This window comes from Ambystoma mexicanum, chromosome 3p, assembly GCF_040938575.1.
Source record: "Ambystoma mexicanum isolate Mex_15411 chromosome 3p, UKY_AmexF1_1, whole genome shotgun sequence".
Lineage (NCBI taxonomy): Eukaryota > Metazoa > Chordata > Amphibia > Caudata > Ambystomatidae > Ambystoma > Ambystoma mexicanum.
Window position 1 is genome coordinate 820,518,279 of NC_090925.1, and position 22,118 is coordinate 820,540,396.

A 22,118-nucleotide genomic window follows, 5' to 3' on the forward strand; every position below is an offset into this window, starting at 1 on the left:
GGGAGCTCAAGTTGTTGTTATTGAAGAGCTCAAGAGCCCGGAGGAGGGAGACAAGGGTGGCCTGGCTCAGCGACAGGATGAAGCCGCTGGTCCACCAGGCGTTCAGGGGGGAGGAGGGCAGGGGGAGGGAAAAGTTGGGGTTTGTTCAAGAGGATTTTAGTTGGGTCAAGCCAAGTTTTCTGGTCGGTTCTGTAACTGCAGATTTGTTCTTTGACTTTAGCGGGGGGCGGAAGTACTGCGGGAGCACTGGAATTAGCCGTCCCGAAAAAGGAGACACAAGCTTTTACTATCGCTATGATGGATGATTCCTTTCAATTTTTGACAGTGGGTTTGTTAAATGTGCGGGGGCTCAACTCTCCCACTAAAAGGTCGTTGCTGGTGAGGGAATTTTCAAGGCTCCGGCTCCAATTCTTATTTGTACAAGAAACTCATTGGGTTAGGGACAAGGAACCAAAGCTGAGAGCTAAAGCCATTGAACAAGTGTATGCAGCGTCCTTCCAGGCTAAGAAACGAGGAGTTGCCCTATTGGTCTCTCCCGGGGCACACTTCGTTCTCAAAGCTCAGAGGTCAGACCTGGAAGGACGATATATGATGGTTTAAGGGGAGGTGAGGGGTCGGCTGTTCACCCTGGTCTGTATATATGCTCCAAATGAGGCGCAAGATGGCTTCTGGATGGGGATGAGAGAGAAAATTATAGCATTTTCTGAGGGTACTTTACTGGTTGGGGGGGATTTTAACATGGTTCTTTGCCCTGACAGAGACAGGAGCTCCCCCAACCCATGTCCTAATCAGGGCTCCATAAAATATTGGCTGAGGCTTTTCAAACAGTTAACGAAGATCTGGGCTTGAGCGACACACACCACACTAAACAAGATCGTGATCCCGACTTCACATTTTTCTCGAAACCTCATGCTACATTTTCCCGTATTGATTACATCTTAGTCGACTCCACGCTCCGGGGCGAGGTCACGGAATCAGGGGTAGAGGTGGTTCCCTGGACGGACCATGACTTGGTTAGAATAAAAATGGGTATGCCCCCGGCCTCGCCACCTGGGTCCCTATGGAGGTGTAACGACCTCCTTCTGCACGACAAGGAGGTACGGCAATCCCTCCTGACAGCTATTACAGAATACTTTTCTATCAATGACAATGGGGAGGTCGGGGTTATGGGAGTCTGGGCGGCATTCAAGGCGACCATTAGGGGCATTCTCATCGAGACAGGTTCAAGAAAAAAGAGGGAGAGGGGCCAAGAGGAGAAATTATTGAGGGAAAAGATAGAGGCTATCCAACCGGGAGGGAAACTAAAAACGCAAATGTTCCCCGGAAAGTGGGAGGAACTCCAAAGGTTGCGCTCAAGCATGCAAGACCTCCAGGTGGGACAAACAGAAAAAAAGCTGTCCTTCTTGAAACAGAAGTACATGGAAAAAGGGGAAAAGGCTGATAAAATATGAGCTTGGAGGCTCCGTGAGCTCAGAAATAGTAGGAGGGTGAATTCCATCAGTCCACCGGGAGGGGAATCAACGGCAAGAGATAATAAAATAGCTGAACACTTTCGGCAGTATTATGAGCGCCTGTATTGCTCGTAATATGCAGGGGACGGAACCGAGATCGACAACTTCTTGGACTCCCTCCCGATTCCCGGCCTCTCACCCGAAAAGGCAGATATACTAGATCTCCCCGTAACTCCAGAAGAGATAATAGATACCATATCCTCCTTGAAGAGTGGGACTGCCCCAGGTGACGATGGGTTCACAGTCAAGTTTTATAAGACCTATCGGTCAACGCTAACCCCGTTTATAGCCAAAATGTTTAACTCAGCACTTGATCAGGCAGCCTCCCACCCTCAATGATGTCAGCATTGATAGTAGTAATCCCCAAAGAGGGGAAGGACCCTTCCCAGTGTCACTCATATCGCCCTATATCCCTTCTTAACGTGGATGTTAAGATCCTGGCCAAACTTCTGGTGAACAGACTGGCAAAGCTCCTCCCCTCACTAATACATGGAGATCAGGTAGGGTTCATTCCGGGACGCCAGGGTTCGGATAATATACGGAAGACCCTAGGCCTCATGCATGAGGCTTCGAGGCAGGGGGTAGAGGGCTACTTGCTTGCTTTAGACTCTGAAAAGGCCTTCGACCGAGTCGAGTGTCCTTATATGAGTAGAGTTCTCCAGGAAATGGGCCTCGGGGAGAATTTTGGTAGGTGGGTCTCGACACTATACAATGGCCCCACGGCAAGAGTCTTGGTTAATGGTGGCACGTCGGAACCCCTGGCCTTATCTAGAGGAACCCGGAAAGGCTGTCCTCTTTCTCCCCTTCTATACGCTCTGGCAATGGAGCCCCTGGCCATAGCGATCAGAGTGGACCAGGAAATTGCAGGGGTACGCTGTGGTGATTGCGACTTTAAACTTTCCCCGTTTGCCGACGATATTTTGGGTTATCTAACCAACCTCCAGGTCTCACTACCTAGATTGTTCGATCTTATAAACTTCTATGAGGCCTTTTCGGGGCTTAAGATAAACGCATCCAAGTCTAGTATTATGCCTATGGGTCCCGGGGACCAAGACATTGGGGATCGCTCCGAATTATTGGGAGTAAGAATAGAACGAGTATCCACTAGGTATCTAGGCACCTGCGTTCCTAGGTACCTTTCGCTACTATATCAGTGTAACTTCCTGGAGATTTTGGCCAAGATTAGCAGCGACCTCAAACGCTGGGCGCCTCTTACACTCTCTTGGTTTGGGCGTATGGTTACGGTTAAAATGAACATTTTACCTCGCTTATTGTATCTTTTTGCAGCCCTCCCTGTGGTCATTCCTGAAGCCTTCTTCGAGGTTTTACATGCCCGAGTCCTCCATTTTATATGGGACGGGAGGAGAGCAAGAGTCAAATTCTCCACCTTGACCCTTCCGAAGTCTCACAGTGGATTCGGCCTTCCTGATTTTAGACTATACTATAAAGCAGCTCAGCTCCGGGTGATGTTGGAGCACATGAGAGAGGATATGAGGACATATTGGACATACATTGAGGATATCCATACCCATCCGAAAAAAGTTAGAGATCTACTATGGACCTCCCCTAAAACCCTCCCCTCCCATCTTAAAGCGCACCCCACATTAGCGGTTTTATGGGCAGTCTGGAAACCGAATAAAGATAACAAAATGCTGTCATCCTGGCCGTCCCCTTTAACATCGTTATGGGGCCCCCCTATCAATCTAGACACCAGAGGTTTCCGTGACACTCAAGCATGGTCAGACATGGGTCTGGAGAGGGTTTCCCAACTCTCCCGCGAAGAGGGCTTCATAGATTACGAACAATTGACCGAAGCACTGGGTGACAAACCACCCTCGATCTTTGAGTATTTGCGTTTGAAGGGAATTCTGTCCCACCCCCGGTGGGCTGACAACCTTAATCGCCCCCTCACCCCCTTTGAAGATGTAATAGCTAAAAGTGTCTCTCGGAAGGGCTCTCTGTCCAAGTTATATAGTACTCTGATAACGGCTAACTTGGAGGGTAGGCAACCTTTCAAACGAATTTGGGAAGAAAGGCTGGGCATGACGTTGGATGACCACACATGGAGGGCAATTTTCAAAACTATATTCACCGGTACCCTTTATACCGCAGCCATGGAGCACAGCTTCAAGATTCTCCATTCCTGGCATTGCCCCCCGGCCACCCTGTCCAGAATGTTCGTAGAAGTATCCCCCTGCTGTCCTAGGTTATTTCACCAAAGGGGCACTTGGTTCCATATGTGGTGGGGATGTCCGGTTATTCAGGTGTACTGGTCGGAGCTTCTCAGCTGGATTAAAGATGTAGAGGGGTTCAGTCCATCGCTACTCCCTCTAGAAATCCTCCTGGGTACCCCCATGCCGGAAACGGAACAGAGTGCATTCCCGAGGGTCATCGGGGCCATGCTGAGGGCGGGGAGGCTAGCATTGGCCCAAAAATGGAAAAGAGCTCTAGCACCATCCAAGGATGAATGGCTTTGTAAACTAAGGTCGATTTTTACATATGAAAAGCTTACAGCAGTGAAAAATGACAAAGTCTCGGAATTCACACAGGAATGGACCGCAGTTCTCCTCCATGACGAATGTGTTTCAATGCGTCTGTAAAAATATGCTTTATTATGTACCCTCCGGGCTTATCGCAGCACCGGCCCTCAAAACTTGGTATGTTGCAAAATTGGGGGGGGCGGGGAGGGTGGGGGAATGGGATTAAAAGTAAAAAATGTTGACATCCTTGTCTGTATGCCTATTGTATGGTCGGGGGGGATTGCCGTTTCATCCTACCTTGTATGTACAATGTCAATATAAATATAGTTAAAAAAAAAAACGTATCTCCTCTGTGTATTGCAGGAGTAGGTTGGTGATAATGGCCGATTGCACCTTGCACACCATACGATGGTTTTGAATTAGAGGCAATGTTATCCATTCAATATCATTTGTGTGCAACGTATGCAGCCCGGGGATGCGATTGAAGGCTTGCATCAGAGCTGAACGATTAAGTCGCTTTATGCCATTCTTAAATGAGATAATCTCCCATCCTATGATGGTGGTGGACTGTTTCGATGCTTCCCTCAATACTTCAGAGTCCCCCCCAGGCCGACCTGGAGATGAGTCGTGCTGGTTTTGCTTCTCACCTCCTCTCTGAGTCCTGCGCAAGTGAAGACTTCTTAACCGTCTCCCGATCATTGCCGGAGTGAAAGGACTGACGGCGTTCATCGTTTCCTACGACCATCACAGCGGCGGTCTCCATGCCCATCTCCATCTCACTATTGCGGGATGGAGTCGCAACTACCCTACCTCTTTGAGTGATTTTGTTATCTATAGGTTTAAAAATGTTAGGTAGTTGCGTCTGCGATGAGGAGGGTCCTAGCTCCTCAATGAGAGAATGCGTCATTTGCAGGGGCCGTTCTTTGGGTTTTTGTTGGAAATTGTTTCATCGGGGTCCAAGTCATTTGCAGGGATTTTCAATACTGCAGACTTGGGCAGGGACTTGGCTGCACTATTCCTCCCAATTTCTATTTTACTTTTTCCATTTACTTTTACATGGGGGATCAATTCCTCTTGGGAAGTTTTGGACGCCTTTTTTCGATCTGCTTTCCTTTTCAAGGCACGGAAGAATAATCTTTTTTCCTTCCTAGAGATAAAGGACCGCTCTGCAAGTTGCGGGAGACTGTCATCATCAGCAGATTGCCTGTTAACAGGAGCAGATGGAATATTATCAAGCGCAGGGTCAGATTGGGAGGTGGTCTCAAATAGTTTAGTTAGTGCTGAGGGGCTATCTGGATAAACAACCAGACCCCCCTCCATGCAGGTTAAAGAAGGCCCCACTTTGTCCTCCTCCTGGCTAGGTTGGAGAAAGAATAGCAGCTGTTCTATCTTTTCAGCGTGTGATGCAACTTCCCTACATAATTGAGCATGCGTAAGGATTTGGCATGTAGTATCAGGTCTAGGGGCAATCAGAGTTTGCGCAAAAGATTGAGGGAATGCATAAGTAACTGTGGGAGCATTCGTGATGTTAGATTCATTCACTGGGACATCCAAGTCATCTGTTTGAGTAGTCACGGAGCTGTTTGAAGAGACTTCCCTTTTCGACGGTTTACGGCGTCTGACACCTGTCTAAGGCTATCTGCAAATATGAAGCCCTCTAATTTGTTAATTTTTTGTAAAATTTCAGTCAATGCTGCTTTGCAATCTCTTAATTCATAGTGCGTGTACTCATGTCCACGATCCAATAAGTTAAGTATTCTTGTTAGAACCGGATAGGATGCTTCAAGAGATTGCATGTCCCCTGTGGGTTCCAGAATATCAAAGCCCAGTGGGTGGTTCAAATCTTTTTTAGGGGGCGAATTCAAAGGATCCGTTGCCAATTTAGTAATACCAGGTGGAAACGGGATGGGGGAAGATGGCCGGGTAGGGGACAATGGCCACGAGCTAGAGACAGGAAAGTTGGTAGACTCGGGTACATTGGCTAGAGGTGGTGTGGAGATGTTTAAGTCCTCCATGTGTAGAACATCTTTACAGTGAATATGCACATCAGCCCTTTTGCACCCCGGAAAGGTAACTGGTGTCGAGGGCCCCACCGATAACCTTACCCATTTTTCAAGGGCAGCAAGTACCACCGGAGCTATATGGAATTATCAGAGGGGGACGAGGGGGTATATTCAATAGGGAGTTCCGGCTGTGTGGGTTCGGTATCCATCCGCATGCTGGTTTGGGTGTAGGCTTCCTAGGGGGCAATTTAGACTCAGAGGGGGGAGACCCATTCACTACCGCTGCGAGTGCCTGTGCACGCGCGTAGGAGAATGCCACCTCATGTTTTATTAAGTCCTGATCAGTAATTGGACCCCAATTCGCCGCTACACCAGCGCTTTCACACAACCCCGGAGCGTTGCTCTTCCCAAAGTCTTTAGGCAGTGACATTTTTTTATTTTTTCTTCTTTTTTTTGTAATTTTACTGGGAGACGATTTCAAGGGGCGTCCACTGCGCAGACTTGAAACCATTGAATCCGAACGTGCAAGTTAAAACAGTGAATTTAATGAGTGATAGCAATTTACATGACCCGTGCTCCCAGCCTCACTGCCTAACAGCCCAACAGCCACTTGGAGCCCACTTCGATGCGCGTGTGCGATGCGCGTGCGCGAGGGCTAAGTAGGCGGTTGGCGTAAGCAGGGGGCCGTGTGGAGCATACAGGGGGCGGAGCAATTGAAGAGTGACTGGAACAAGATAGAAAGAGGGAGCAGCTAGCTGGATTTACTGTCCAATACAGCGTTTCGCCGTCCGAGAGCTTCCTCTTGCGCACGGCGCTTGTAGATGAAACGCTGATGTCCTAGCTCGAGCTTTCCTGGGAGTCAGCGAATCCAACAGCAATTCCGGGCAGCCCAACAGCCACTTGGAGCCCACTTCGATGAGCAATTTACCATCCATGGTTCTTAGGGGTTCTTAGGGGTTAACCATGGTCAAAATCAAACCATGCTCATCCATGGATATTGTCCATGGATGACCATGGCATAAAACATAAATAACCATGTTTCCATTAACTTGAAAACATGAGTGACTGAGGTCATAGAAGCATGGACTTAGAGGTAAGAAACTATAGCATGGAAGAGTTGATCAGACTCCATCACCAAAACCTTGTGTGCACATAAAATGCATAGTGACCAGACAAATAAATCCTTAGTACAAAACTAATCAATATGACTGCCCCACTGACTGGAATACTGGAAAGTTTTAGACATCAAGGTAGAGATTAACTACCTCAAACATGTAAACTCCTCTATACAGTCCGAACACAGAAGAAGCTCTTGTTAATGAATGAGTGAACATGGAGGCTTGCCATCAACAGGATACCCCCTTTTTGCTTTGTTGGGTAATCTTTATCAAAGTGGTAGGGCTGTTTGTGTGGACCTTCATCTCTTTGGTCAAGGAACAGACATCAATAAAAAAGGATGTTCTATTCATAAAGGTTTTTTATCCCAGAGGATAAAGAAAGAAACCAATTAGCTAATTGTTCAGCCCCACAAGTCTCCCAAAGATGTCCACCAAGAGGATTTCGAGTCTCTTCATCGACTTGGGGATACGGTTTGTCTCCCATATTCCAATCAAAGATGTGCTTCAGTAGAGGCAGATGGTCAAAAGGCTAGTCACGATGAGCAACTGAAATCTTTGATAGGTGTACCCTTTCTTTAATCCCAAAGATGAGGGCATAGTAGGGCCATTTCTGCGACATTAAGAGAAGATTGTGTTAGATGAATGGGTCTTACAGGCCTCTCAAGGATTTTCTAATATAATTTCTCAGGAGGCAATTGAAGGGAAATGTTCCACACCTTATGGAATTCTTACAAAATGATCACCCCTTAATAGACAAATAAGTTCTGGATCTAGAATTGACAGGGCAATTTAGTCAGAAGTAATGCTTTTGGTCAAAAAGGAAAACAGGATATCCCAGGTTATCAACTGTCAATGATTGATGCTGGTGATATACTGCAGAACCTGGCGGATCCTCTGTGTGCTTCCTCTGGGGACTGCAACACTGAGCGGGTGGTGCTACCCTACCCCTACGATCACCACATCCTCATCACTCAGCCTCCTGCTTCGGACTACTTCACAAAGATCAGAGCTCTCTTTCTCCCATAGTCTCCTAAAGATGCCTAGGTACTTTGACTATGTTTCCTGCAATGCAGTGCTACGCTCAAATCATCAAATCATGAACTCGTACCTCCAGGGTTGCTCTCCACTCTGCAGTGTTCTTGTAATCTTTATCGCTCCCTCTGAGCTTTGCTCACGGCTTTTCAGGTTTGGTTGCTTTATTTGCCTATCATAGCACACCATCTCTCACTCTGTATACCAGCGGGGCGGTCTCACCAGCTCATGCTGGCAGCACACTGTGTCCCACCCTGACCACTAGCCATTTCACTCCCGTTTTCATACCATCTCTCACAGCTCTTCTGGTGGCATGTCCAGTGTTTCCTGCTCCTTGGGGTTTCCTGGACTCCCTGCAGTTCTTTCACTGGTGGTAAGGTCCATCTGTCATCTGTTGGCCTCTCTACTGAGTGTATGCAGCTCCCTCCATGATTCAGTGCACCCTGAAACTGGGGGTCTGACGTTCTAAGCTTCACCAAGGCCAGCATAAACAAAGATCCTGCTAACATCACTCTTCTCAAGGCTTCGTCAGCTTCCGTCTCTCAGGTCTCCACAGCTTCCCCTCCCCTGGTGTGTGCCTTCCTCTGTTCATACCTCTCATTCTTTCACTAGTTTGGTGGAGTATCCTATGCCTGTTCTTTTGGTCCCATTAGGCTATTGTTTTTTTATCTTCCCTTTATTCCCTAGCCTTCTTTGTTTCTGACTTCTAGTTACATGGTCTCGAGAAGGGAGAATCTACACCTACAGCTGCCATCTTGGATCTCATTGTTATTTGTCTTTGGATTCTTTTGGTTTGAGTTCATTGTTCTTTGTTCCCCTCACTTAAAAGAAGTTTGGCTGGCCATGTTTCTTCATACATTCAGGTCTGTATGCAAGAGAAAAGAAGCCTTTTTATGGATGTTACAGTTACATGATCATCATGTTAAACATGTCATCGGGAATATACCTTAAACATGCAACTATAGGATGCCCTTGGGCTTGGCAAAGAATGCAGATTTAGCTAAATAAAGTAAATCTTGATATTATTAAAGACTTAATTAAAGGCGTACTATTAAAGACCAACAATTGTTCCACGCAGTCAGTAACAGTGCTATCACGAGTGAGAAGCTTACACTAGTAACAGCAAGATCCTGTTCGACAACTGGTTAATTTCTATAAAATTAAAATAAATACATAACGTGCACTAATGGAAAAGCATTTACACCTAGAGTAACCATTGATCTCAAACCTGTCCTGCGTCAATGAAATGGTTGTGCTGGAATACTCAAGGTTTTAGTTCCTTTCTGTCTCACCCCTCGGGCAAGTCACTTATCCAAAGGTGTGACATTTTTTTATTACACAAGACTTGGTAAAAAAAAGGTGTTTTTCATCGACGGATACAAGATACTATACACATTTGCCAACAGTGGCCCTAGGGGAAGACCTAGGGGTGGACTGGCCATTGATACCTCAGTAACTTATGCATTAGTTTAACATGGCTCGGACCTCCACCTTTAGCATGGCGGCCTACTTGACTAATGCTGGGCATCATACACTCATCATTAACGTCTATAACCTTCCGGGTGGTGTGGAAACAAGGGCCATAGTTATCAACATTGAGGTTACTCTTGCTCTCTGGCATGAAAACCGCCCGCTAGGGGTGTTTTTCTTTTGGGGGAGTTAAACTCCCCCAGCCTGATACAGGCATTACACAGTGACCTTTCTTATGAGGTGCAGGGTCAATTTGAAGCCACTAATCTCTGCACTCCTTATGACTATATTTGTTTACAACTAATGCTTACTCAGGACCATGTATGCCTGAACGTGGGTGGCCATAAGAAAAGGTGTAGTCAACAGACATGGACCAATGTTACTAGTTATTCCCATCTGGATTATGTGTTCGCTGATGGTTGTAGCGGGAATGATTATGAGGCATTTAATGTTGTGTTCAATCACATCAGTGACCATGCCACACTTCCCTGGATTTTGAGTATCTTTCTTTGGCTTGGGCCAAGCTGCATACCAATCTCGGTAGCAGTTAATACCCAAGGGAATTGTATAGTATTCAATTAATGTAATGTGGGTAAGATTAGTGAATTTGTTAGGAATCGTCCCCCAGGTAATAGCCCAGTTTCTTGCTGATCAGTGCTGGGAGGTATTCAGTAGTATGGGCTTCTTTAACAAACAGCTGCATTTGTCCTCTAAACCAACAAGGGGAAATGGTCAGCACTACAAGAATTTTGACATTGCAGTACATACTGAGAAAGATGAGAGATGTTGCAAGCAGATTAAGCAATCGAAGCTATACAACCTTGAAAACAAAAAGTAGTTTTTGGCACATGAGGGCGCTCGATACAAAAATTGGCGAAGGAATCATACATTTTCTTAGAACAATGTTGACCGGAAAGATCTTTTTCAATTATTACGTAATAATGCTGCTAGGAAATGCTGGTCCCTGTTCCGTTCCTTCGCCGGTTGCTTAACTGGTAGTGAGAGTAATGCTATCAGCATGGCAGACTGGACGACAGCCATCTTGAAGCTGTATAATAAGCTGGGGCTTAGTAAATCCCTATTCCATTTGCTTATAGTATTGAATTCGCTCAGCCGATAATATAAGACTTATCATGGAGTCTTTGAATGGATCCAGAGCCCCTGGCCCGGATATGCTCATCTTTAAAACCGATCCAGAATTTTGGGCCAAGATGTTATACAAGCTTTATCAACGAATTCGTAACACAGGTGTGTTCCCTTCTAGTTGACACAGATCAATTCATCGCCCTGTGTTCAAAAGGGGTGATTGGTACAACACCAACAACTACAGGCTCCTGGCTATGTTAGACATTAGTCCTAAAATATTCTCCTGTATACTACAGAGAAAGCTGACGTAGTGGTCCTTATCCAGGAAGCTGTTATCCCCATTTCAAATGGTATTTTGTAAATCGTTTGGTACATTGCATAACCTTTGCACCTTACAAACGATCATTAGCATGCCAGGAAGAAAAGTATGGGAACATGTACGTGTGTTTCATTGACTTCCCCAAAGCTTTTGATTCTGTTTCCCGTAATCGGCTTTGGTCTAAACTTATTAGTTGGAATATTGACCGGTCATTATTATACTTTATTGCAGCACTTTACACTAACACCATGGTTTCTCTCCGGGTGAACCAGCAGGGCGAAGGAACTAATGGCATCCCAACTAACACAGGTTTGAAACAGGGGTGTGCCTTTGCCCCTTTTATATATAACCTATATGTTGCAGATATGGGTCTCGGTATTGAAGCTACTTCCCTATATCAGTACAATTCCAGTACCCTGGATTGGTTACGCCGATGATACCGTCATTTTGGGTCATACACCAATTGGGCTACAAAGATTTCTAGATGCCCTGGCTGTGTATGTTCAGGCCAATGATCTTTCTTTTGATAGTTACAAAACCAAAATTATGAAATTCGGTAAAAAGAAGAATTTGAGTACTAGGTTTAAGTGGCACTATGGCGAGGATGTACTGGGAGTAGTAGACAGATATGTATACTTAGGGGTTCCTCTCTACCGTATCCCATCGGCACAAAAGTATGGAGAATATACCATTCTGAAAACAAAGAAGAAATGGTTTACAATCAGGAGATTTATATGCAACAAGGAAGGCAATAATATGGCGGGAATGGTCGAAATTTATCACAAAAGTATCATTCCTATGATCTTGTATGGTACTTCTGAAATCTATGATCAAATGGATGGACAGCTTGGAGTCCCAGCTGTTACGTTCCATATTAGGGGTCCCTTCTTCTGTGCCGGTAGAGGCCATTCAATGTGAATTTGGGGTCCAATCCATCTGTTCATTATGGCTACATCAGCGATGTAAACTGTTTCTCGATTTGTAGTACACCTATTGAGGCCGAGAATGTTTTTAGCTATATGGCTCGATTGTATGTAAGGGGACTACTGCCAACATATTTCTTGATCAACTTAAAGTTTCTGCGTTTAAACATCTAGCCAATCTTGATATTGACATCCTTAAGATACTGGAATGCCCCAATGTTTCTCTTGTTCTAATAAGGAAAAACATGGATGCAGATATAATGGCTAATATTGAAGCCTTAAGTAAGAAACCAATGTATCAGATATATTCTATGCAGTCATTTTGTAAAGGTCAGCTCTGTACCAACTTGACAAAAATACTTCCTTCTAATATGCAGCGGTTTATGTTGTACCTAAGGCTCAATATTTTTCCGACTCTGGGAAATAGAGGTAGATGGATTAAACTAGCTTGCTGTCATAGGCTCTGCCGTTTATGTAACGCCCATATTGAGTCTGCACGCCATCTTTTGACGCAATGCCTCATTACAACTCAGGCGTTAAGGGTTAACGCCACTGTTAACCCTCAACGCCTGATTCTGATTTAACGCCTGCTTTTAGCAGGCGTTAAAATCCATGGCGCTAACCTGCCATGGTGCTAATTACGCTGCCGTAATTTACGGCGGCGTAATTAGCGCCTTCCCCACTCCCATTATGCCCTATGGGGCAAAAATGGGAAATGGGGATTTACCGCCCCACTCACCTTGGAATGGGGCGGTAAATCCGCCATCCACCATGGTGTAAACGGAGTTTACACCATGGTGGTAAAGTTGGTGCACTTAGCACCAAGGTTGTAATGAGGCCCATTTGTCAGGCCCTTCAGGCCTTCTATTTTGCTGGCTACAAGGAATTTGTGCACAATATCAGGGCAATAGCTGGTAACCAATTTTGGAGTACTCTATTCAGCGCAGAGTCTATTGTTATAACAGGAGCTGCTTTTCATATATGGAATATGGCAAGGTAACAAATAGCAATTTTAAACACGTCTAATTTATTGACTGTTTAATATTTATCTTTTGCATAAATGCATTTTGTTTCTTGATATTGTTTTATGTATATGGTTTTCAACACTTTTTTAATACTGTTTAAGTGACATAACTAAATACTAATAAATTGGCTAAAGGTTTGTATTTTAACCAAATGCTAAATAAAAAAAGAAAAAAAATGAAAGACTTGGCAACAAGTATTATCCCTTTCTTCCACCTTCTCTTCCCTAGTGTCCCTCCCCTGATTGATCTTAATGGCTCACCTGTTTTTCAGATTCCAAGAACAAGCAAAGCTGAGGTCGCAGGGCAGAAGGATTTGCTAAAGGCATCCATGAGGTTTTCTTCATTGATAATTGCACACAGTCTACAGTTGGTCATGATTTGGGATACACCAAAGGAAGTGGACATGCGATCAGAGGGAGGAGCAAATAGGGATGGACTGTGGACTTTGAGCAAAAAGAGTTCCCATGTGTTTTCTTGTGTTTGTTACCATGCATTTATCTTTGTTACTCATTGCAAGCAAATAAAGTTGAATGCAAGCAATCTTTATATTTTGTCTTTAGTAGAATAAAGACTTTCTTTTGTATTAGTTCAAAAATGTACCATCATATTTGAAAAACATACATGTGCGCTCCGTTTTGCAACCCTCGTGCTCCATGACGCTTTATCCATCATGGTAAGTCAACAAGGTAATCATCCAACCAATGCTGCCCACATATGGCCAGTGCCGCAGCAGCCCCACGTACCTGGACACTTGCTTGCCAAGAGCCTTGGCCACATGCTCAAGGTCCGTATAACTGAAGCAGCCAGAGATCTTGCCCCGTGGGTAGTAGTACAGCAGGCCGAGGCACTTTTCTTGGCGACTGCCCAGTCCTCCCTGTGGCCAATGACAAAGAGAAAGGGTGACACGCTTCCATGTGAAGCATTACAATTTACAAGGATGCCTGCATTTGATCTAATGAAATGACTGTCCGTGTGCAAAAGAAGGCAGGACCTCTTTCCAAAGGTCAAGGCTTATTTGTCCTATAAAGCAGATATTCTTTTCAAAGTAAGGAACAAATCCAATTCTATGGCATACAAGCTAAGCCAAGTATAAAAAACATCAAGAAGAAGACTTGTAGAAGCCAAAAAAGATTGTGACATTAATGCACCTGCATCAGCCACTGAGTCTTTCAGTAAGAACATGTTCCCAGTGGGGAAAGTCTAAGCAGATACTGCAAGCTGTCTCAGACAGCATCTAGGCATCTTATGTAGTGGTACAGCCTAGTCTAATGCAAGTCATGGAGCTATACTAATTTCAGGGGACATTGTGCATTGATTGGGGAGTTCGAGGAAATGCCACCCACAATGCAGTCACTGGCATTAAGAAGGCAATTTTTACAAGGACAACAATGCAGGGGAAATGTGAGAGGAGATGCAATCAATGCCCCAGCTTTATGAATTCAGTGGAGGATTTGGACATGTGTGAGTAGCGGTGTGGTTCACGAGTCATGATACAGGATTCATGGGCACAGGGGGCTCACATGTCACAGAGAAAAATCTTCCCAGTAAGGTGGATAGATGTATGTGAAACAACTCAAGCAGGAGGGGTGGGGTTAGAGAACCAAAAGTAACACTAGGACAGACGCAGTGGAGTGATCACAGTATGAGAGTAAATGAGTGCCCATGATGTGACAGTGGATTTGAACAATGGCAGATTCCATCAGTCTGGAAGTTCCTATCTGCTGTCTGTGTGTATGTACGTTGGATGTCTAAGACTGCAGAGAGTGTGGAACCTAGCACACCGAAATGTGCAATGAATCCCACTCTAACAAACAAAGCAAGAAGCCTAGAGATAACAAGGTGTTCCTTTTGGTCATGACAGGCTTCTGCAGGTTCCTCAACAAACACAACCATGAAGGATAATTATTGTGACAGAGTCACACTAATGCACTTTTATTTGTAATTTTGACAGTAGGCCCACAGAGCAGGGGTGCATAGGTGCAAGGGAAAGGAAACCACTGTAGGGTGTAATAGATCACAGTAGAATGGAGTATGGAATAAACGCCTCATTTAAAAAGTGAAAAAGGATAAGATTGGGTTTCTGCCTATCTGGATTGTACAGGTCGAGGAACCCAAAATATCCTGTTGTGACAATGTTGAGTCCACTCTCTGTGACCCTACTTGCTCTTTGATACTCTGATGAAACCGAGCTTACAATGTGCTATTCTTACACGACTTGAGCTAAACCTTCTCAACTTAAAAATCCTGAAATAGTTCTAGACTCCATCTATGTTTAAATCTATAACTTTTCTTAGGTTCATACTAGTACCTTCAGTAATCATTACAAATATTTGATGTCTTCTAAGTCAGTGGGTTATGCACTCTGGACACTAATAGTTAACGCTTTCATCTATGCATCAATACCATTGTTGATTGATATCGGCCTCTCCCTTGAATCTAATTACTGATAGCCTACTGCAAGGAATCATCTCAGGGTTGCTCAGGGCCATGAAAAAACACAGGGCCCAGGTGTAGTGTGAGCCACAGAATGAAGAGGGCCCAGCAATATGACATCATACTGGCTCTTTTAGGGAACCTCCGCACCCCAAGGGACATGCCAGTAAGGAAATCCACAGCTTGGGGAGGATCTCGCAGTGCATAATGGGTCCCAGCCAGTGGTCGAAGTGAGCGGGAGCGGTCAGGAGCGGTGCTCCTCTACTTTTTTAAATTACCTTTTACAGATCCTATACTTTTATTTTAAAAAGAAACCACTCCGAAATGGTTTAGTTTTAAAATAAAAGTGTAGGAAGAAGTTGAAACTTGCAATGCACTGGACGTTCCCCTAAAGTGCAGGTGCAAGTGTTTGGTGGTGTGTATTGTGTGTGGGAGGGGACGTGATGATGGGGTTTGATGGGAGTGGGTGCAGGCCAGCAGGGAACATAGTTCCACTACTTCTTTTCGTACACTTCGACCACTGGTCCCAGCATAGGGCATTGCTGTAGTCCAAGGACTGAGCCGCACAGACCAACCCACAGTATGCAGCAGAGGATGTACAGGTCAAATCACTCCCCAAACACATCCGGAAGACACGCTTAACTGCCTACCAGAACGAAAGGAGCACAATTACTGCTGCCAGCCTCCCCTTCAAGTCAGACACTTACTTGCACATTGAGGGTCTGGCTTCCACATCACAGCGTTCCTCTGGAATGGGGAAGAGAATTGCAGGTCTAGAATGAGAACAAGCGTGTGGATGAACCTAGTGCCAGGAGCAGAACCCATTCACCCTATGGGGAACAGAAATGAAACAGTTCCTTAAGCCCATTGTGATGATTCAGAGGTGTTGCTGGGGGGACTGAGGGGGCTATTGCCCCGGGTCTTTTGGTTGTATCCCCAGATAGAAGCTCAGGGGCTACAACCAAAAGGCTAGCTAGGCCAGAGTCCTGACAGTCCATACATTAGTTTAGCCCCAGATCTTTTCCAGATCTAGCAACACCCCTGTGATGATTCACCACTTCTCACCAGGGGGGAGTCCTTTCTTATGAGGTTAGGGAGATGAGGCCACTACCCAATAGTGCCTCTAGGGGTGGTAATAAGCAAGAGGACGTCATAGAGAAGGACTCCCCTCTTGGAGATAAAGACATCCACCTGGGGAAAAGCCTCCATACCACCACCATAGCACATAAACCGCTACCCTCATGGTCATACTTTTTATCCATCCTTGATAGTAGAACCATGTGCTACTTTAACCTACTCAGTCAAGAAAGAACATGAGGGGCATATGGAATAACCAAATGAAGAGTCAGTCCAAGTACTGTAACGAGATGGCTGACTGGAGGAATGAAGAGTGCCAAAGAATCTTTCATAGATGCTGGTGACGTTACACGAGGGCGGCATCAACACTATAAACAGGAAAGTGAGAACGGACAAAGGAGATCTCATTGCGGAAGCCAGCAGTATGCGAAAGAAGTCTCTCCGGGAGCAAGAGAGGAAAGGCAGGACGTTACCAGAGCATCCTGAGAGCCGGCAGGGAGCTGACTCACTTGATGGTGGCGTGACTGCTAGAAGGTGAACTGTTGGGTACAAGCTTTAACTGTTCAACAAAACACAATGAAAGATAAATGGGAAAGAGATACTGGAAATATAACTGATGATGTTAAATGGCAGAAAATATGTAATCTTACTAAAGAGGTCTCACTGAATGCACCACTACGTTTGATACAATTCAAAGTGTTGAATAGACTTCATAATACACCAATGCATATTTATCAATTTAATCCTAATAATGCTAAAAAATGCCAGAAATCTGGTAATGAAGAAGCAAATACAATCCATATGTTTTTGGAGCTGCCCCCCGATTCAGGACTTATGGCTAGAGGTTGTAAGTTCATTGCATGAAATGACAGATATACCCCCAACACTCCTCCCTTTGAAATATCTTCTTGGAGGTATAGGGAAGGTTAATATAACGATCCGAAGACTTTTTAACATGGGATGTATAATTGCCAAGAAATGCATTTTACTTAAATGGAAAGCAAAAGATGCACCAACAATACAACAATGGTTTAAGGAATTGGCATTTGTTAATGACAATGAGGAGGAAGGGGTATGTGAGCACTTTGGTAACATCAAGCAGACCCATAGACATATGAGCTCCGTACTGGGTATATATGGAGAAGTTACAAAACTGAATACAGAAATATATTGAAAAACTAATTAAAGTATATGTATTATGATAGACAACATCACCAAGAAACAAGTATTGTAACAAACTGTGGAGATATGTGTAAGTTTGATAAAAACAAATGTATAATAATGCAAATGCTATGAATGAAATGATGTGTTCCCTGTAAACCACTGCCAACTTGTTAAATAAAGTTTAATAAAAATAAAAAGAAGGTGAACTGTTGGGTCTAGAAACGACACCAAGACCACAAGCCTGTCACAGAGCTGTGCAGGAAGCAAGAATGAGGAGGAAAGGCCCCTAGTGTGCTCTACTTGAGCAGTGGTACAAGAAGAACCGGTGCAGTGTCCCAAAGGCACCACAGGTAACTGGAATGGTGGGAATACCGGGTGGGGTCCAGAAAGAGGCCTAGCTCACTCCAGTGCATCGGGAATTATCTTCCTCGACGAAGTCACACTAAACTCTGCGGTAATCCCCTGGCCTTCTAGAGGAACTTTTCATCGGTACTGAATTCCCTAAATTCTGGGAGATGATGGAGAAAATTAAATGACACCTATCTAAATATTCCCCTCTGACTACCTGGGAAGAAACCAGATTTATGGCAGTCACCCCGGTGCGGGTCTGGTAGGAAAATCCACAGTATGTCCATCATAAGAACCACAAAGATCATAACCAAACTGTGATTTAAGATGGGGAAGCTGATCCATTAAGGGGAGGGTATGTGATGATTCACCAGCTCTCATAGGAAAGGGCTCCCCTATGAGGCCGCCACCCAATAGTCCCCATAGGGGTGGTGATACGCAGGAGGACCTCATAGGGAGTGACTCCCATCCTGGGGATAAGGACGTTCACCTGGGGAAAAGCCTCGATACAACCACCACAGCACATAAACGCATATCCTCATGGTAACCCTTTTCATCGACCCTTGATAGGAGAACCATGTGCTACTGTAAACCCATGACTGTGACAACTATAAGACCTACTGAGACGAAGAAGAACCTGAGAGGCATATGGAATAACCAGCTCAAGAGTCAACCAAGTACTGTAACCAGGTGGCTCACTGGAGGCATGAAGAGTGCCAGAGAGACTTTCATAGATGGTGTTGACATTACGCGAGGGCGGCGTCAACAGTATAAACATGGGGGGAGCGGTCAACTGCCGAAGCATGTAAATATGAACCGTGTTGGCTCTGCCGAGGCCTGCAATATACTGCAATAAATATCCTGTTAAACCTTAATATCAGCCCGAGACCCCTGGCTTGCAAGAAAGCAGAGATCCCACAGCATATACTGGCAGCATACTGGTCAAAATCGCTGCCAAAGAACTAAAGAACGGGCTGCTGCAGCAGCAATTCTGGAGACCGACGCCATCTTGGGGAGGGGACTGCCGTCTTTGTCATCCTAGCCGATTCACAGCACCTCTACGCTTCACAACCTCAGTTATGTTTGGGCAGTGAGCCCACGACGGCCGCCCTGGTGACACTGTCTCAGCGCAGACCAAGACGCTGGGGCACGCTTGCCCGATAGCATCAGAAGTCAGCCGACAACAGAGGCCATGGGCTTAAAACACAGGGCACAGCATGCACAAACACAACTGAGGGTGTGCAGCGAGGAGGTGCTGTGACACGGCCGGGACGGCAGAGGCGGCCGGCCATAGATCCCTCCTGCTTAATGTGGCCGTGGAAATGACAGACAGAGAAGACCCACTTGCAGAGAGTGCAGATCCCTCCATCCGTCGCCTTGCCAGTTGAAGGAACCCTGACAAAAGTGAACCAGTGAAACACAGCGGTGAGTCACAGGTGAAGGAGGTGGTGGAAGAAACAGTCTGGGGGCTCCCTTTCATTATGAAATCACATGCAAGATTGAGTGACCACCCTTTGAACACAGCATGGGACTAAAAAACCCTTATTGAACCACAGCCTTTACCACTGAGTCTCTGTGTGGATTTACTGAGGGAATGAGGAAACCACCACGACCCTTTGTAAAGCACCCTTTTTAGGGATTGCTCCACTCTCTGTTTTTGTTGCCCTGTGCAGTGTTTATGATGGTAACGCTCATAATTCTGATGATGAATACAAACAAAACCAAAAATGTTTCAGTGCTGGTTGGGTTCTTCATGATTCCCTCCACAGTCACTTCAGCCTCTAGATCGGTTCTAGCATCTACCGTGGTCTTTTTCAACCTGTGATGTCCTGTGGATCAGATCTAGAAGTGTCCCATTATCACTAATTCACCAGGGCCTGCTCTCACTGCATCTGGAGTCCTTGCCAGTTGCCGATGTCAGCTGGGTCGGTTAAAGCGCATTCTGTAACAGTAAGCCTTGAGTTGTGGTTTGTGTGCTGAAGTTGGAGCTCAGCTAATGTTTATGAAGTAATGGTTGAACGCCATTCAAATATTCAGATGCTGCTTTTGGGTAGCATTGGAAACCAGAAAAGTGTAGTTATTTGTTCTATTTCACCTTTATCCCTTTCTGTGATTACTCAGGTCCCTTTGCAAAAGTCCCCAATGTCTATTCCCTGCTGTGGACCATTGAACAGGTCCACTGTAAGAAACACGTTTGTCTGCTGGAAGAGACATCATAATAAGGTTCCTGGAAATTGGATATTGAGGTCTGTGCACTTAGTGTCTCATAGGAAGGCTGGATTTAGGATTCCCTAGGCCCTGAGCACTGCAAACTGCAAGCTAAACACAGAAGCTACTCCCCAACTCTCCCTGAATAATTGATGCATCAATAGATTTTAAGGCATGATTACTTCTTGCCCCGATATACCAATGTCTGTCCGCCTAGCTATCTCCAATCTATAGGCTTTTGAATCAGGAAGGTAGCTACTTAGTACAGGAATGTAATGAATCGTGGTGTCAGGGGCACCTGAGCCATGATTAGGGATCCTCTGTGCGCATGGGCTGCAAGACACTTGGGGGCCGATTCATGGAACAAACGTGCGCCGAAAATCTTTGCGCAAGCAGGCGCAAGGGAGCGCAAGCGTGAGAAACGCAGCACACGCACACACGTGCGATTCAAGGAAGACGCTGCGCGTGTTTCCCGCTGTCCGTGCGCCCAATCCAGCCATGGCGCACGCAGGCATACACGGCGTGCGCTACGCGCACAGCAAAAGCGCACATAGCGCGGCGCACACAACCAAAGTGGGCGGAACAGTGGGCATAACACGCGGAATGGGGAACAACGCATGAAAAAGAAGGCGTAACTGGGGAAGTACTGCAGGGAACTACACGGAAAGCCCACACGCACGCGAACAACCCGTATTCATGGATCCGAATACGGGAAACCCGCGCACGGCAAAAGACGCACACAGGCGTCAACGCGTCCGCCACACGAAGGCAGGCGGAAGCGTCCCCGCGCACAGTACAAAAGTGCGCGCAAACAACCAACACGTATATACAGCTACGATGAATGCCCCATTTGTCGCAGCACTGATCCTGGGACACCGCAGGAGGAGGAGAATAGCCAGGGCACGCATTTTCGCACCACGGACAAGCCTTTTTGGGATGCCTGACGACCAGGTCTATGGCAGGTATAGGTTTCCACCCCACATCATCCTAGACCTGGTCAGGGAGTGGGAAGATGACCTTACATCCCCCACCCTTTGCTCCCAAGCATTGAGCCCCTTGGAGAAGGTGCTCAATGTCCTGCATTTTTTGGCCACAGGGTCATTTCAGCGGACTACTGCCATAGTGGGGGGGGTCTCACATGCCACGCAGTCACGCTGCCTACACCAGGTACTGGCAATCAATGCAGCGCGCCCCTCAGTCCGCAGGCACATATACATGCCCAGAACACCCGCAGAAAGGCAGGCCGTTGTCCTGGATTTTTTCAGGGTGGCACACTTCCCCAAAGTGCTCGGTGCCATAGATTGCACCCATGTGGCCCTACGTCCACCTAGGGCCACTGAGCACATCTACCGAAACCGCAAGCACTGGCATTCAATCAATGTACAGGTGGTATGCGATGCAAAGGGAATCATCACCTCTGTCTATGCAAACTACCCTGGCTCCACCCATGACAGTTTCATGTACAGAATGTCCGCCCTGAGCCGGGCCCTGGAAGCTGGGCAGCATGGCGACACATGGCTCCTAGGTGAGTACAAATGCCCTTGCACATGCATGCAAGTCACACACAGACAAATACCCAAACCCTAACAATCTCAACTATTATCACCTCCCCAGGGGACAGTGCCTACCCTCTGAGCAACCACATGATGACGCCAATCCGGAACCCCACCACACCACCCCAGGTAAGATACAACGCCGCCCATATTGCAACCTGGGCCATAGTGGAGCGCACATTCGGATTGCTCAAGTCACGTTTCCGCTCCCTTGACCGCTCTGGCGGGCAACTACTCTATGCACCACCAGTAGTGTGCAGGATCATTGTGGCAGCATGTGTCCTGCACAATGTTGCAACACGGCAGGGCGTACCGGTGGACATGGTGGTGCCTCCAAATCCCCAACCACAGGCACAGGCGCTGCCCAT

At 46.1% G+C, this 22,118-nt stretch overlaps 1 protein-coding gene across 2 annotated transcripts in view; it reads right to left on the reverse strand.

Moving 5' to 3' along the window:
• Window positions 1-22,118, reverse strand: part of LOC138580945 (putative DBH-like monooxygenase protein 2) — a 651,459-nt gene that overhangs the window by 84,807 nt on the left and 544,534 nt on the right. For both annotated transcript variants that reach the window (XM_069651883.1, XM_069651884.1), the window contains one exon: window positions 13,711-13,841. In XM_069651883.1, coding sequence (XP_069507984.1) covers window positions 13,711-13,841 — 131 coding nt within the window. The remainder of the gene's footprint in view (window positions 1-13,710; window positions 13,842-22,118) is intronic.